General features: G+C 44.4%; 1 protein-coding gene across 33 annotated transcripts in view; it reads left to right on the top strand.

Annotated features, from left to right (window-relative positions):
* The window catches only part of NFIA (nuclear factor I A), a 252,269-nt gene that overhangs the window by 19,945 nt on the left and 214,056 nt on the right, over nucleotides 1-18,268 (top strand). Inside the window, exon 3 of one of the 33 annotated variants that reach the window (XM_075097444.1) lies at nucleotides 2,924-3,862. The exons of the other annotated variants lie outside the window; for them this stretch is intronic. Within the exon in view, the coding sequence (XP_074953545.1) occupies nucleotides 2,924-2,967 (44 nt within the window). The 3' untranslated portion in view covers nucleotides 2,968-3,862. Of the gene's footprint in view, nucleotides 1-2,923; nucleotides 3,863-18,268 lie in introns of those variants that run through there. 33 annotated transcript variants of the gene reach the window in all.

The raw sequence follows: 18,268 nt of genomic DNA, 5'->3' as shown, positions 1-18,268 counted from the left end.
AACAAGCTTTGTCTACCTTAGCAGCTTCGTCAGGGAACTTTCCAGCTCCGCGCTGGGTGTGCTGGGGCCACTGGTGCGCATTGAGGACGGGTCAGTGGCCATGAAGGCATTCACCGTTTTAATTGCCTTCCTATACTGATTGCTGTGATGACCTGTTTGTTTGGATTATATCTCTTTTTTTCATATTAAAAAAAAGAAGGAAAAAAAAAGAAAACAAAGGAAGTACAGTGCTGTGCACAGAACAGTTATTAAAAACAGTTGGGAAGCATATAAAAGGTACTGTTTGTGTGAGAAACGGGACAGCTGTGATGGTCTATTGGGAAAGTGTGTACAGATGGTGGTAGGGAGGGGAATGATGACTACATGGCTGATAAATGAAATACAAAAAGCATTAAATTGGTGATCTTTTTAAAGAGTACATTTTTGGTTAGCATTTTGGTGCATCATTAGGGGTCTTTGTCTGCCTCTTATTTAGCCAGGAAGTGCGACTGTCTTCACACATTTGTGGCTCTGATTTTGTTTACAAATAAGGAATCTGTTTAATACATCACATACCATGGAATTATTAAAGAAGATAATTAAACGCACGGTTTTCCCTACATTGGGAATGGCACAGGATGGTCCTAAAGACCTGACAATACCACAAATGCAGTTGGGCTTGAATTAGTTACGGTAACACGTGGGATTTCCTGGAGCCTAAACAGATTTCTTTGTTTTGCAAGAATTGGGACCGGCAGCGCGAGCAGAGTTTGGGGAGCAAGGCTTTAGCATTTTGAAATCGTGGAAGGCAAATCACTCAGCATTTATTTTAAATTAGCTTATGGTCCTGAAGGTGGTGGCACTCAGTGACCCGTACCTGATCGCAGTGTCTGGGTGATGCTGAGGCTCCCGGGGGATGCAGGGGCTCCGCTGGCCCCACAGGGGCCTCTTTCAGGAGAAGGGGAGGGAGGGAGAGTCGGAGATAAAATTTTTCCCTGCAGTTCATAGAAAGGGACCTCTGTCTTCTCATCCTTAGCAGAGCTTTATCAAATCCCTTATCATGGAGCTCATTTATTGGGGGCTAATGGAAATTAAGGCAAAATCTGCACATTTCTGCACACTGCTATAAAGCAGACATGGTCACTTAAATGCTGCAAACCTTGGCACGATGAGTTTTTAAAACTAACAGGAAAAATAATCCCCTTCTCCTGGTATTTCATCCAGTTTTGAGCTGAAATAGTTCCCTGTTTCCCTTCACCTTACTTCTCACCCACCCATTGCTTCGTGTTTCTGCTCATTGTTTCTGGATGCCATCAATTGACAAAATAATTTTCCTTACTAATAAATAGCCTTTGGTAATGCCATGCTTTTCCACAAACAAGCCCAGAGTCTGGCTGCCCCATGAGCCCTGGCCATGTCATTGTCCCTCCTTTGGGGGGCACAGACCACCGGCAACCTCAGCACCCTGTTTCAGGGGTGGCTTCAAGTGCTGCAAATAGGGGGTTCAGCAAACCTCCATAAGAAGAACCTACCCAGAGGGAATTTTTCTGGTTGCAGGTTTATTGATGCTACAAATTTTGTTGATTTACAAACCTTGCAAAACTTTAACATGCCACTTTGGGGATTATTTGCTCTCCCGACACAGTATCACAAAATCCTGTTGTTACCAGACTTGATGAATGGCATGTTTCCCTGTGCTTCTTATGGGCCAAATAAATTTTCTTCTGCATTTTCTTGAAATATAGAAAAAACAAAAGATTTTAAAAAGGTTTAACGTGAAGAAAATGTATGGCAACTTGATAGATTGCTTGGGACTTCAGTGCAATAATTGTACAAAGTAGGTTGCAATTCTTTTTTACAGATGCAATGTATTAAAAAGAACAATAGACAAAGAGAGATATAGCATGAGGATGGAGAGACCATCTTGGCCAACCTCTACAAATTTGTTCCAAATTTCAATTATTAAATATCACAAAACCATATTTATTGTAGTAACTCTGTATGTTTTCTTGGCTGATCAGATCTTGAGTCGTTTGTGCATTTTTTGTACACCTTGTCCATAAATACGCTTCACCTCTTACAAAGAAAACAGTCCTTTTCATTTGCAGGTCATGGTGAAGGGACAATTTAGCAATATCTGAGCATATGTGAAATGCCTCAAGTTGAAGGTAATTTCTTCTAATAAATGTTTTATTTCTTTATCAGTATGAACACATGCTTTCCTATAGCTTCACTAAGTAGACGAGTCTGAGAGGCCTTCTAAGAGCTGCACTGATGGGTACCCCAGCAGCAGCAGAAACAAGCTGGTGTTTGAAATGCTGCAGTACCTCTTGACGATACCAGTCCAACTGCGGTCCTGGCCTTGCAAACAGCCACCGACAACACAACCTCATCAGCCGGAGACACAAATGAGGATGCTTTTCAGAAACGCAGAGGTCTCCCTCCTCCTTTTCCGCAGTGCACAGCGTGCATTGCACAAGGCATCTGCTTACCAAACCAGTGAAGGGAAGCCAGATTTCTCTGCCAGCTTGCACAAAAGTGGTTTTACCCACCGTCACTGAGAGCAGAATTAGCCTCCGAGTTGCTCAGGCTGGGTGCATGGATCTCCTCCAGACTGGCATCTGGAGGAGTGGTGGCCGGGTGCAGAGTCCACCCCCCATTATTTGGCCGCTATTTTGGTCTCTTCTTCAGGACATGCTGCCAACCACGAGGGAGGGGGCAGTGACAAAATATATAGGAGTCTCTTGATACTGCCCTGAGCTTTGAAAGAAAAGGTTAATTCTTACTGAAGCAGTGATTTGTGTCTTTGATTAGTTACTAATTTTACACTCATGAAAATAATTCTCTAATGATCGCCGTTGACGGGAGAGCCTGGCCGTGTCGTAGGGCTGTGATTTACAACTTGTGTTTCCAAACTTTTTTTTTCTTTTTTTTTTTCTGCAAGGGACTCAGTCCTGCTCAGAACAGAGGACCCTCAGCTTCATTTGAGATCGAGTAGTGCCCAGCCCTGGAGCCAGAGCACCATCCCCAGCCGGGACTGGGCAGAGCAGTGCTACTCCCATCAGCAGACTACAGGAAAGCAACTATTAAAAGTAGAAAGCTATTAAGCAGTCAGGTTTTTATTATGCTTTAGTGTTTTGTTTAAGTCTGTTCTTAATTGGTTGATTAATGTAAACGAAGTCCTCTTCTCCCCCACCATCTCTACAGATGGCAAATGGTAGGTCCCAACTGTCATTGTGCGCAAAAAAGGTTATGGTTCAAAGTCAGAGATACAGAGATACCGCGATAATCAATCATAGGAACTTGTCTCGCTGTGCCTGGCCAGGCAAAAGTTAGGCTTGGTAGTAATATTCCCTCCAAACCCATCTGGAGGAATTTCTTTTCACTGTTTCAGGGGGGGTGCTGCAAACTTCTCGCTGCCGGATCTGGGGCGTTTCAATAAATCCAGGCAGAGCCACAAGCGGCCGCGGCGCCGGTTAGCGTGGCTGGGGCTTTTCTTCTTGGCGTCCTTCTCCTTGGCAGGGTCTGCATGAAAGCAGGAGGTGCAGCCTGTGAACCTTGCCACTGAAAAATGAGCCCAGAAGAAACAGGAGCATGATGTCTGCTTTAGAGAATTACCTTCAAATACATATCTTTTAAACTTTTTTTTTTTTTAATCTAAGAGTATGATTTATTAAGGCTAACTTCCTTCTCAGGATGAAGCGTAGAATTATGTTTCTGGTATTGATCCATAAAGAGGATTTGCATTTTATTCATACTATAAAAGTGCTTTTAATGGAGACATCGCGGTAATTGAATTTATACTGTGTGTAACTATCGAAGTATCTTTTTAATTATTTTATGTTATGTAATACAATAACTAAATCTAAAGCCTGTGAAAGGGGATGGCTGTACTCTGTCCTTAGGAGTAACATATATAGCTTTTAATATTCTAACGGTGGAATGCAGTTAAGGACATTCTTTATTTGAGGGGAAAAAAAAAGGGGGGGGGGGAGAGAGAGAGGAGAAAGATTTCATTACATTCAGCACAGTATGAGCCTAAGTCAAAGTAGTTTTGCTAATTAAATTCAATTGCTATCCATTAGACCAATGGAATGAGATGAATCTACTATATAGCTGACACAGCACAGGTATGCAATTTGGCTAAATGGCCATTTCTGAACTCCAGCATGCCTTTCTCCACTTGCTCGTTTTTCCAGACTCACAATTTCTGCGCGGAGAGAAGTCGAGCAGCCCCCGACACCTCTCGGGGAGCACAGACACGTGTTCAGATAGGCAGGCTCACCGGGCTGAATGCTAGCTGCTGATCGGTTTAAAATGTGCTGGAGTAAACTCATAAAGTCTGAAGGCAATGGGGAGATGGGTGGAGGATTTTTTTCTGGGTTTGTTATAGATATATTCCTTTCTCTGCCTGTGAGGCTGTTGGAAACAGGCTCCTCATGTTGCATATAGTCATTCAGCAGTTGCTGTGAGAGCAAGTCTGAGTTACCAAAATGGCTTGAAATGCAGTGAGCAGTGTATGTTTGCTGGCGTTTTGGCATAATGTACTACTTGAGGAGATTTTGTATGTCAGACAGAGAAGCCTCCTGCCCCAGTGAAATGACAGGAATACCTCTCAAGCATTGGCGGAGGCAAAATGTTGACAGCCAGCAAGCCTGCAGTGCTGCTGAGCGCACAGATTTACACTTCCTGCCAAGATTAAAACGGGCTAAACCCAAAAAGGGTATTGGGGATTGTCACTTTAGGAAGAAATAATGCGTTAGTGAAATGCATGGAGGCAAGGGCCGCGTTCAGCCTTCCAATACTTTTATTTCTTGGGATCTTGCAAGCTCACTTTGTAATGGTTGGTGTCGTCGGGTCGGGACTGGCAGGACGGGAAAATAAAAAATAAACTTATAAGGCAACTGGGATGAAAAATTTTGCACGTCCCCTGCTTTGATGCTGGAGCTCAAGTTCCAGGTTTGCCTCTCGTTGGAGCAAAACTCAGCAAAGCCTGAGGAGTTTGGTTTGAAGGAAGCCCCTGAACTTCACTTTCTGCTTCTGATTACCTGCTGCAAGCTATATTTAGTGAAAGGAAAAAAATCACCAAGTTGGGCTGAAGAAAGGCCCAGCAGAAAACTGGTTATTTAAGCCTCTCTTTGCTATATGGTATCCTTAAACTTCCTTTTGAGCGCAACCGGTGATGCTTTTTATGATCAGTCTTTCAGGTCAGGGTATTTGCTCAATAGAATCCAGACAAATAAATGTGAAGAAAAAGCATCCTGCTTTAAAAGAAGGAAACAATTAAACCTCCTACTTTGTTATTTACAGTAACTACCTTTTTTTAACAATTGTAGAAGTTCAAATGAAAGTAGCAGTGTGAAGAGGGAAATGTGGGAACTTTCATTTGTCGAGACTTTGCATTTCTTCTGCTTTATAGCCATCAGAAAAGAGATTGTTGTGCATTCTATTAAATACTGCCAGTATGATTAATTTAAAGGGTTACATTTTATTGAACCCTGGTGTAGATGTTCTTTGTCAACTCACATTCACTGCTAGTTAGAGTGTGTGTCGCATTTATCAAAACTTTCTGGAGCCCCTCTCACCTCATTAGCATGTGAATCTCTATTGAGCAGTTAATGTCCGTTACAGCGAGAGTGCTCAATTCTTGTTTTCAATAAGCCAGTTGTAAAATGTCAGACTGTCACTTACAATATAAAAAAGCAAAAATGATGGTATTTGTAAAAATGTTATCACCTCATAAAAACAAATTGTAAAGACATGAAAGTGATCTTGGTATGCTTTGCTTTCAGAAGTGAGTTAGTACAGCTGCTTTAAATACCAGTTGTCTGGATTCCCACACTTTCCTACCAATGGAGAGGTTTACACAAGCATAATTTAAGTTACAATTACCCTAATTAACATCTCATTTGCATAAATTGTTGAAGTCAAAACAACAAAGAATTGCTTAAGAAGCTTAACCCTATTTGTCCAAAATAAAGAGATGAGTTTTCACTTTGCGATCAAAATTGGCAGGTTCATTTTGTTGGAGCTAGAATACAAACTGAAGTTATACTATTAATTAATACTTCACATTTTTTTTGATCGGGCTGTGCTTCTCCTACTTAGAAGGTGCAAGATTTCAAAACATCCTGCTCTTACTATCGGATGTGCAGAGCTGTCAGGTGGGGAGTCCATGGAGTATTTCTGGAATTAGTAAAACCCAGCTCTGTGTCCCTCATCCCTTTCCTTTGCACACATGGGCAAACCCTGGCTTAGTCTGCTCCGGCTGGGACAGCAACTGGGGGGGTGCTCCCATCCAATATGGGCTGAAAGCTCTCATCTTGGGAAGGAAGGCTTGTAAAATGGTGTGAAGAGGCCAAATGACAGTGGCGACAATAGCGATGAAGGGCAGAGAGATCCTCTGTCCTCCCATCGCCGAGTTGGCCGGTCCACCTGGGTTCTCCAAGTGTTTTCAAACTTTCCAAGGTTAGTGCAAATTTTAGCCCTTATCTCAGAATACAGAAATGCAGAGAAAAAGAACTGCAAAATAAAGTTTTGATACTGGTTTTTTTTTTTTTTTTTTTAGTAAAAATGCAATTAATCTTCCAATTACAGTTTTGGGGCATTGGTTCAGGGGAGCTTCCAGTGCTTGCTGGTAAGTACTGGTCCTGTGCTCTGATCAGTCTCCTTTGAAAATCTGACTCCTGGTGACTGCCTGCTGCAGGCAGAGAGGATTGGCAGTCCTTAGGCCAAAGCTGCTGAAGGTAAGGGGAGTTTTTCCCTCAGACACTACCCTCAGTAGATTAAAATTGTTCCACTGGCATGTCCTGCTACTTTTCTGTACCTATTAACTGGTTGCTGCAAAAAATACCATTTATATGCGTTTGCCACTGTCTACGCAAGGCAATACATGAGCCATTGATACAGGCAGTAAATGTAGCCATGCTCAGGGTTTCTAGTATGGACAGGGTGCAGGGAAGCTTGTTAGGCTGTGGGGACGGATGGTGGCATGGGATTTTGATCGGCTGTGAGGTGCTTGTGTGCTGGGGCTAATGAAAGCGTTCCTGGTTGCTGGGGCCATATTTTCCTTTCCTGTATTATGTTGTTGCAGCTTCATTAGCTAAGTCAGAGTAAATGTGTATTAGCCCAATAAAACTTCAGGCATCCCTGTGATTTAGCATCCCCTCCCATCAGTGCCTTCTGGATGGAGATTATCTGCCGGTGTCTGCAAGTAGGTGCTGATCAACTGAACCATGCCGGAGTGAATCAGGTCATGTGTTTAGTTTTAACTTGAGGTTAAGCCTGTACTGAAAAGCTTTGCAAACCAAAGATCACAGTGAACTTAAAATCGTAAACCAGCTGAACCAAAGATGAATCTCGCCTACTGGTTTTGCATATTCTTTTTTAAAGATTGCATTATAATTGAGCAGTTGACTTTCGCGCTGCACTCTTTTATGAGCCAGTGATTACACAGTATACAGCGCTTACGCTCTGAACATGAATGAATCTGCCAGTTCTACTACAGTACTCTTTATAAAATAACAAGGCTTACCAGGTGGCAAGAATTGCATAATTGAATTGGACTGAATCCTGGTTTTCCCAACCCAGAGCAGTTACACTTAGAAGTAAATTACAATTAAAAGAGACAGAATGTTTCCATTGTATTAAGAATCCTTAATAGCAAACTTTTCATCCATAAGGCTCTCTTCTCTTCCTGAAGCATGAGAGCAATTGCTGTATGCGTCTAACTACCATTAACACTAATGGGAGCAACATACATAAATCCCCGCATGGCGATGCCGGAACAGACCCCAGATGCCTTTAGAGGAAAGTGCTTGTAGGGGATGAATAGAGGTGCACGAGTCTGTTGGTCCCTGTCACATCTGCTCTGGAAATGTGTAAGGCCTCAATCTGAGGTGCGGATTTTCAGAGAGTCTTCTTGAGTTTCATCCAGAGCTGTGTTGTGAGCCCAGCCCTCTGCTTCCTCAGCTGGGCTCTTCCTCCAGGGCACTGGGAGGAAGCAGATCCCTAAAGCAGATAGGAAGATGCCATGGACAGATTCGAATGCCACTGAAACCACTATTCATTTCAGTCCTTCAGAAAGTTAAAAAAAAAAAAAAACACAAACAAAACCAAAAACCCAGCGCTGTTTGCCAAGAGTACCCGAGCTCCTCAAGTTGTGCTCACCACTTCCTACCCTTTGGAGCCGGGGATATTGAGAACATCTGTCTCCAAATGTGATGAGGATAGTCCGCTTCCTTCCCTCCTCTCCGGAGGACCTTCGGGTTTCCCTGCCTATTCGTTTCTTATTCCCCTTCTCCTTGGGACGCCTGTCAACAGCAATCCTCATCCAGCTGTGCAGGTCAGGCAGCACAGACAGCAATTCCTTCAGCCATCCTGAATGGCTGGGGACCAGCCCTCCCATCCCAGCCCTGCCCTAGCCATTTGGGCGTGGGGTCCTTCATGCCATACACAGTTCACTCAAGGAGGAGAAGATGCAGATACAAACCTCGTTTTTATTCAAACCCCACTTCTTCATGAACTTTCACCTGCCCTTCTTGATGGCAATGCAATGGACTGTCACCTTGCCATTAGGGCTAGGTAATTAATGTAGTTGCTCAGCAAAATGAACAATGTGCACTACAGGGAAAAACACTAGAAAGTAAAGCAGAGCTGGAAAGTGTTTAGCAGGGGGAAATTTCTGCTTGCCCTTCATTAAGAGAAGCTCCAAAGAAATGTAAAGCATGATCACATTAATCAGAAGAACTGGCATCATGTGATATTCTTCTTTGTTATTTGGCATAAATTGCATGGCATTAAATGATTTAAATTACACGTATACCTGCCATAATTTTTTGCTGATATTTAATGAATACTGAGGGTTGTCTTTGAGCATTGGTCTTTGAGCACTTGAACATACGGGCTAGTGAAGGCTAAATGCAACCCCTTTTTCTGGCTGATGAAATCTGTTCTCATGAGGGCTCCCAGCATGGATGGGGAGGAGGGACCAAGTTTTGAGTGTTCATTAGAATCAAGGTTCTGCAAAATAAAAATGCATTATGAGTCCTCCCCCCCTTCCCCCCTTCCTTCCCCCCTTCCCCCCTTCCTTCCTCCCTTCCCCCCTTCCTTCCTCCCTTCCCCCCTTCCTTCCTCCCTTCCTCCCTTCCTCCCTTCCTCCCTTCCTCCCTTCCTCCCTCCCTCCCTCCCTCCCTCCCTTCCTTCCTTCCTTCCTTCCTTCCTTCCTTCCTTCCTTCCTTCCTTCCTTCCTTCCTTCCTTCCTTCCTTCCTTCCTTCCTTCCTTCCTTCCTTCCTTCCTTCCTTCCTTCCTTCCTTCCTTCCTTCCTTCCTTCCTTCCTTCCTCCCTCCCTCCCTCCCTCCCTCCCTCCCTCCCTTCCTTCCTTCCTTCCTTCCTTCCTTCCTTCCTTCCTTCCTTCCTTCCTTCCTTCCTTCCTCCCTCCCTCCCTCCCTCCCTCCCTCCCTTCCTCCCTCCCTTCCTCCCTCCCTTCCTTCCTCCCTTCCTCCCTCCCTCTCCCCTCCCTTCCTCCCTCCCTCTCCCCTCCCCTCCCCCCTCCGCTCCCTCCCTCTCCCCTCCCCTCCCCTCCCCTTCCCTTCCCTTCCCTTCCCTTCCCTTCCCTTCCCTTCCCTTCCCTTCCCTTCCCTTCCCTTCCCTTCCCTTCCCTTCCCTTCCCTTCCCTTCCCTTCCCTTCCTTTTTGCATGTAGCCTTTCATAGGACATGCATTTGTTTAATCCATCACTGATTATCAATGGTGTGATCACTAAGAAGCCATTACAGACACCTGGCTCTCACACCCATCCCCTTCCTCATGCATTTCTCATAGTTCACTTTTTTGAAGATGAACCCAATCCTGTGAAGACAAGACAGCTCTTATTGCACCTCCACTGTGACAGATTTTGACCACTATTGTAGTCATGAAATGGCCACAGAAAACCTACGACTAGTCAAAGACCAGCTGTGTTTTTGCAAGGTCTACTTTGAACAAGTCACAGTCATTTTTTTTATGGCTCTTTAGAAGCCCGGACTGACATGAACATGTATAACATCAGGAATACCTTTATATGATTTTTCCTGTCCTGGTACTGTAGTGTAATCAGCAGGTTCAGACTTGCTTGTGCTCCTTTCAAATGCAGTTCTTCTTGGGGAAAGAAATTAAACCAAGGGATGATGTAGCTTTTCACTGCCACTCAGATGAAAGTAAGTGGTGGTTACAATTGTTCAAAAGTACTTAGAAAAGTATTGAATATGGTAATCCTTGCTAGCAGAAAGCACTGGACTGATGAAAGCATGTGGCTGGAAATGTGCAGAGGTTGGGTCCCTTTCCAGCTCCGCCACAGCCTTTCTTTGTGGCCTTGGGCAAACTATATAACTGGTTCTGTAATAGTACAGTTCATTAGGAATTAAAGCGGGAGTGCCACTGTTTCTTTTCGTCTTTCTATTTGTCTGTTTAAGATTTTAAAGTTTCCAGAACATAGACACCGTGTATTTGTGCAGTGCCCAGTCCAGCCACAGCACAGATATTGATGTTACCACCATTACCGTCGTTCTTGGCTTGCAGAAGACATTTACCAGTCTAGGTCAGACCTTGTAGCAGTGATGTAGGAACCTATTTGAATGTAGCAAGCTATAAAACTGTCTGCTATATTCAAAAATGAAACTAGATGACACCCACTCCCCCGCTGCCCATCCGCTCAGACAGATGTTGTGCCTGGGATAATGCTGTCCTTGTTCTGATGAACACGGCAGTGCTTTCTCTGATGGATGGGGTTGGGGCCATTCCTGCCTGTGCATCCACATGCACCTGCAAAAAACCCAGAGCTTTCCAATGCTTTTTGCTACTGACACATCCGTTTAGAAAGGAAGCCCCTTAAAAGTCATGGAAGAGGTATAATTTTGAGGAGTGAGTGGTAGGACCCAACCCTGTTGTAGGGTTTCAGAAACGCTCTGAGATTTGCTCTCCCCTGGCACACGCGTAGAAAGTCACCACATGAATTTTTATTATATATGTTGGCTTTAGACAACCCAGAGCTCTTCCTGAGCTATGAAAAGTTTTAAAAAAAACCCCAGTGATAAAGGCCAGTTTTTCTTGGCTTCGGCGCATGCACTTGCAGTTTCTTTGTTCAAAATCAGGTGCAGCACACAAGCAGGGGGTTGCTCCTGGGTCCATAGCACGTGACTGCTTGAGTGTCTGCTATAAAATCTGAATGGCAGATATAAAGGAGGCAAATAAAAACCATGAATGGTTTATCATGCGGACTAGGAAGAGAGGGCTTGTTCGCAGCATCGGGTGTCATCAGGGTAACAGTGCTCAGGGTTTGTTCTTCCCAAAATAGGGATGTGAGCTAGTCACAGGCATGATACGATGCAAGAGAAAAACTCAGCAAGGAAGGTCCCTTGTGGGACTGTCCTGGGGACCTCAGTGGGTGAGACCAGCTGCTTTTTCTTGACTGCAAAATTTCTCCCCCATGTCTAGAGCCCTTGCCCATGCAATTTTCTGTGTTGCAGTGGGGCTGCCAACACCCTTGTTTTGCTGTGGGTGCCATCTCCACAGCATCACTGGAGAAGCTATAGCTTTAACAGAGAAGAAAAGCAAATTGCTATAGGACGTCCAAAGAGAACAGCCTGTTAGGAACAGCTAGACTTGAAAAAAAAGTGAGGGGAGTGAGTGGATCTCCTGGGAAATAGCCATCAAAGAAATACCTAGCTTGAGATTTTGTTGAGTTTATTTAAAGTGAAAATTAAGAGAGGTCTTCTCTCCTGGAACCATATTCGCTTCATTATTAACACGTACCAACGGCGAGCGCCACTTGGTAGGAGGAAAATACCCATAACCGTAATTCTGTTCTCAAAAGCCAAAGAATTTGCGTGTCCAAAAGGGATGTGTATCATAAATAGACTGTTTACAGTAGACTTAAATTATATGATGAGCCATATAACAGCAGTGAATATATCATATCACAAGCCCCTGCCAACCATGCATGACTACTACTTGCTTCTCCTCAGGCGGTAAACAAAGTTTTCAGCTGACCTACTGTTTAGTAGAAGTGCACTGAAACAGAGATAAGCAGTGCTGCTCGTAACGCTGCAGTGGTATAAAATGTGGCATAAATTTGCCTAGAAAGTAGAAGGAATGCATGAAATATTATTTCTTAGTTCACATACAACTTTTTGCCAGCACGCCATGTAATATTGCATTGCTAGTAAAAGGGGGTTTATTCTTGCTTCTGGAAGGGTTCATGTTCCAGTTGGGCAGTCAAGGCAACATATATCATATGAATAACAAATTCTTTAAGATGAAACATGAATGAAATATTCTAAATTATTGACCTGAAGGAACACAGAAAGTACATGAAGTGCCCCATATCATATTGAAAAGCCTCAAGATTCCCACTGGATTCAGTAGGACTGGTAGCCGGCCTTCCAACTTCAGGCTGAATGCTTTAACATAATGCCAGGAAGGCATATCTGGGTTCCCAGGATGGACCTAGACTTCACCTACGCTTGAAAATGTGCTCTTTGGGACTCTGCAGATTTGTATAACACACTTTGGACTAATTTTCCAGTGCCTAATGGGAACGTTGTGCATCGCAGCCGGTTGTTTGTTTGTCTGCCTGGTCCTAGCCTCCCTCTTACCCTATTTATATACGCACACATGCAAAAAATATGAGAGTTAAAGAAGAATGTCAACCATATGTAACATACATGGAGATTAGTGACAGTAACAGTGAATTCATTGTGGTTTTGGCAGTCAGGACACCATCCAGGCCATATTTTAGAGTTTTAGACAAATCCACATGTATTCCAGAGATTGCTGTGGATTTTCAATATGTGTGGCTCATTAGATACGCAATCTGCCTGCTATTCTCTCTTGTCACACAAAGCTGATGGCAGCAAACTGGCATCTTGGAGATGTTGGTAGCACTACAGATTTTAGCATTAATGCCAGACTTGGGCATCCTGGAGCTCCCTACTCTTCTGCGGAGCGTACCGGCAGTTTGTGCTCAGCGCGTGTGGTGCCGTGCCTGGCGGGCGGCAGGGCTGCCCATGTCCCACAGTTGGGAGAACATGGACAGGCATACAGGAGAGGGCTGATGTTGGTTTGGTCGTTCTGCTTTCAAGCAAAATACAATGATTAAAATCCAGCTTGTGCCACGGATCACTGTCCTTGAAGAAGGAAACAGTAAAAAACTTGCCAGCCCTAAACTCAGATTTTGCTTTTTCTGAATCTGTCACCGCAGCACACTGACCAAGCTACAGCTTTTGTACGTTGTTTTTCTTTTATCACAGCTTGCAAGTACTTTTTTTAATATAAGTAAGCATAAATCTCTTCTCAGAGTCATAGTTTCTTCAGATTCATAAATTCTTCTCAGATTCATAATTTTTCCTTTAAATCCTAGCAGCTCCATATCCCTGTGAATATATCTATGTACAGCTATCACTACCAGAACAAGTCTAATAATCATGTATACCCGTGCGACATAGAAAAAGTATGGGTTCGATTCATATACAATGCTAAACGCTTGCCTAAACCCGTCTGAGTTCAGGCGAGGCTATGTTTGATGCGGGGCTGAGTGCTTAAATATAGGTGAAGGCAATTCTGGTCTGCTAATTTCAGCAGAATGTTTCAAACAAAGTGTTACTGTTTAATCTGGGCACATGACGGGTGAATGAATGTTTGAATGAAATGACATAATTGTTGGTTAGCCTGTATAATTTGGAGAGTGTTCGCACAAGTTTAACTCTCTCTGGAGGCAGAGGTTCTTCAATGCGGGTAGGGAAGCTCCTTCCCTAAAGGCAGGGATGGCCAGATCGTGTCTCCATTTGCATGTACCAGCCTTTCGAATGATGGGCTGAGACTGGCTCAGCACAGTGTTTTGGTTTGCAAGTATTATCCTTAACCCCCTTCCTTGCATCGTATATGATATCTAATGCATCATCTTTGTTTTAAACAAACAATACACAAGCTGTTGCTGGCAATGGTGGGAAGCTGGTGGTCCATCTGGAAAGCAGGGAGATAGATGAGGGGAAAAAAGAGAATTAAAATTGTTTAGGGGTGTGTTTGCTTGTGTAAAACTCTGGGATAGCAGCAGGGTATTTAATAGCTTTTTAAAAAGCAGTTTGAAGGCGGGAGATTCTTTGTATGTAAAGGAGTCTATCAGTAATGGACATTATTTGTGTAATAAAAAGGTGGGGTTTAATCAAAGCAAAGCTCTGAGCTCATACCTTTAAAAAAAGTTGTTTATTCATTATTTATGCTGCATCAAATCCATTCACTCTAAAATTAACCATTTTTCCCTGACAAAAGTTCAGAACGGTATAAAATTAACCAGTAATATAGCTTATTAATTAAACCAGTGGCAAAATAGCTATTTCAGCGTAACGGGCTCTGCAGGATGGTTACAAGTCAGATTTCTGGCTGATTGCTTCTGTCATTCCCAAAGACAGAGCACCCCACCTCAGCTTACCACTGCCCAGCATGCATCCAATACGCCATTTAAAATCTTGATTATAACCAGAGAAAAGTTCATTGAAACCAGAATAAGTTACAAAATAATTAATCTTTCCTGCCATCTTGGATTCTCTCTCTCCCCCCAGAATCCAGCCAGATGTTTTGCAGTTGCTGCATGCACAGGGCGCTGCGATCCTATTTACACAACTCAGCTTTTCCCTCCATCCTTAGTGCTCTTTGCTCTGAAATTACGTGTTTTGCCTTTGCTTTGGAGATTCTGCATCACTGCTGAGGGCTTCCTGGAGAACAGGAGTGACTCTTTCGGCATAAGCGTATTTGCAAATTAAACTCTTTTATGCGTGCAGCAGTTTTGCTGCCATCCTTGGGGACCAGGGCTGAGCGTTTTGGGGAGAAGTTCCCCGCAGGAATGCTGAGCATCGCCGCCGTTTCGGTCTTGCCAGGCCTGAGGATGATGTATGGAGCAGGTGTTTGCAATTTAGGGTTCGCTGCCGTTCCTGGGGAAATGGGTGGAAAAAGGAGGGTTGGGAACAGAGTGAAAAGGCAGCAGGAACAAGGCTGGCATTATCCATGCCGCTGCCAGCCCGAGCCGCACTCTGAGCCTGCGCCCTGCATGGCTTAGAAAGCTGCATCTTCCACCGTTAAAAAGGACCTCAGTAAATGAACAGGCAAAAGACCTGAGTGAGGAAGTTTTTGGTTTGTTTTTTTTTTTTTTAAATTAATAATTGGGTCTCACCGAGCAATCTGACATCGCTGCAAATCCTGCTCGGAAATATATGTGCTCTGCTTTAATGACAGCACATAGAGTACTGCTGAGATAGTGGAAAATTTTACAGGGAGTTTTGCTTAAGGAATGGCTTTAACTCAAGTTACCTGTAGAGTACAGTGTCATATGGAAACACTTAGGGAGCTGTGGAAAACTTTCTGAAATACAGTGGAATTTATCTAGTGAAGCGTTTCACATAGGGAGGAGGAATATGGATTACAATGGAGTCAGGAAAGAGCGGGCTATTGAGCGCTTGGAGACGGCCACTTGCAGCCCTACTACTGCAGATGAAAAGTACATGTGTAACCAGGGGGGGAGCATTCCTAAACAGCCGCGTCTGGGATACATTTATACTATTTGCCATGCACGTAACCTTGTTATATAAAACAGAGTCCAATAACCTCAAAAAGATGGACGGTAAAAAAAAAGAAAGGTGCAAGGAAGCAGATCTGCTTCCAGATTTGCATGCCCAGAGCCTGTGGTGGGGGTAGGAACAGCAAAATGCAGAGCCAGGGGGTTAAGAGGGACCCCGCTGTCGGCAGCCTGTGTTTGCTGTGGGCTTGGCTCTGATGGAGCCGATGCTCCAAGGTGGAAGGATGCGGGACAGCCCTGGACCTCTCTGTGGCTGGTCAGGGCACTGCGTGCTCAGCGGTACAGCATGGCCACACCGTGCTGAGGAGAGCCAGTGTTTTGTGCCGTAGGGTGTCCCAAGAGGCGGGGAGAAGAGGGACAGGGAGGAAGCGGAGATGTTCTCAAGTGCATTTCGTTATATATTTGCTCCCTAAATGCTTATGGCACTGGTCGCCAGAGCATCTGGGCACTTCACAATAATTAAAACTGACAAATCCATAAACAGTAAACAACAGGCTACCCACTCGGGCAGCCAAAAACCCACTACTGCATAAGCTCAATAGCTGCACCCATCTGCCAAATAAAATCCTCTCCACTGCCTCTTCTTGTCTGCAAAGGCCAGGGCAGAGCCAGCCCCTTCCGTACCATCACCCCACAGCCAGGCGTAGCCTGACCCTCCTCACCCTCTGCCAGGTATCCCCAGGGCTTCACCCTGGCTTTGGGAGCGGTAAGAGTTTATTTTTATTTTTTTAAAAATTTTTTTCCCCACCACAAAGTGGCAACAAGTAATGACACCCTTTTCCTTCTGACTTCTTGGCCCGCTAACCCTTTCGCAACACAATAGGAAGGCAACCACTTGCACCCAGGGGAGGGGATTTAATGACTAGAAAATAAAGAGAGAGAATTTACTTGGAAAAACTGTGGAATTAAAAGTTCTGGACAAAACACGCATCACTGATGCATAACATTTTTGTTAATTGGGTCTTAACAGGTTTGTGACTCAGGCTGTAATTATTTTAGAAATGGGTCACACTAGGCAGTGCCAGCCACATGTCCTGCCGCTGCGGGAACTTTCGCCTAGTTGTAAAACTACATCTAGACGCATGTTTCCTCTGCTCCAGCAAAGATCCTGGGCTTTGGAGGAGCGATGGCAGCATGCCGAGCCCACCAGCCTCTGGGATGGGCGTCAGGCGCCGGGATGCTCCCTGCAGACCCCTCCTGGTGTGGGAGGGCTGGGGCAGCCGTGTCCCACTGTTTGCGATGGAGAGGCGTCTTATCACGTGCCAAATGTGCTCCCCCTTTCTCTTGCGCTATTGTTTTTACTTCCGATTTTTTCACGTGTTTTCCTGACCTGCCAGAGGCACTAAATCTTCCTAATGCCTCTCTGCCCTCTAATCGCAAAATGGGCTGTGGGAAGTTTTTCTTTTTTTTTTTTTTTTTTTACTAAAGCGAGATTAATTAAAATATAAAAAAATGCACCCAACTGTGCTAAATCATTTCTTCTCTTTGCAAAACGATTGCTCTCTGCTCAATCCACCTCTGCTTTCCACTGCAGAAGTATCTCCACGCAAGCAAAAGTCTTCTAACGCTCATAAAGCAACCAAGATATTATCTCTCTAATTAGCAGCTGGAAAAAAAATGAGAGATCAATTAATGCTATAATTAAAAACAGTGCCTTTAGATGTGTTGTTTGTGGTGAACAAATGCTTACACTGACAAGAACTGTGCCGTGTTTCTCCCCAAAAAAGTTGGAGCAGGACCTGATGCGGGACCCCCCTCTCCAGCTGCAGCAGGAGGGACCCCGAGATGTGCATGGCAGCACAGCCCACCCCAGGGTGCTGGGGGGCTTGGCGGGGCTTCCATGGCCAACCTGCCCACCTCCCTGCATCAGAGGATGGCGTTTGCTATGGCTGGCTCTGGAGAGGTGACGGGGTCTTACTGCGGTGGTGGGGGGTTTTTTTTGCAGCTCTCACTTGGCCCTTCCCTGCTTGGGGGTAAGCTGTTTTTCATATATTGTAGCCTGGGAAAGCTGTGTTACTGTTAAAAGAGTAACCATATCCCTTTCTGAGCTGTTGCCAAGCAGATGTAGGGTTTTGGAAAGTTCCCAACAAACTTCCACAGCTGATACTTTACCGACTTGTTCCTTCTCCCATCCCTCTACTTGCACCTATTTAAATAACCAAAGGACATAATCTGGGGGAGGGAGCATTGCTCTGCATCTTCTACTTGTTAAATATAATTAATTGAGAATGACCCGTTAGTCAATTACAGTGTACGGCTTCAAAAAGAAACACAGAAATATCAAATATTAGTATTTTACCAAAAAAAAAGCTCTCTATTTTCCACCGAAGGCAAACCGGCTGAGGAATGAAGAAAATTGAGCCCCTTCAGCCCTTTGTGCAATATGGGGCTCCTGCTGCCTCTCACGAGGGCAAATATTTTATTTACTTTCGTAACAGCAATTTGTGGGTGGCTGCTGGAGGAGGAAGAAGAAGAAATAAGGGCTTTTGAAGGCTCATGTCTGTACAAAACTTGGTGTAGATGCAGATTCCGCTTGTGTGTGCGGGGGGGGGGCGGGGGGCGGAATGCAGGGCACTGGAAATGTGGAAAGCTCTCACAAATCATATCTCACAGGAAAGGTTTACGGGAGTACAGAGTATAGCAGAGGGGATGGATGTCAGGTTTTCCTACACAATAGAGGGTCTT

The sequence above is a fragment of the Phalacrocorax aristotelis genome, chromosome 6 (genome assembly GCF_949628215.1).
Source record: "Phalacrocorax aristotelis chromosome 6, bGulAri2.1, whole genome shotgun sequence".
NCBI classification, from domain to species: Eukaryota; Metazoa; Chordata; class Aves; order Suliformes; family Phalacrocoracidae; genus Phalacrocorax; species Phalacrocorax aristotelis.
This window is presented reverse-complemented; position numbering and strand designations above follow the sequence as displayed.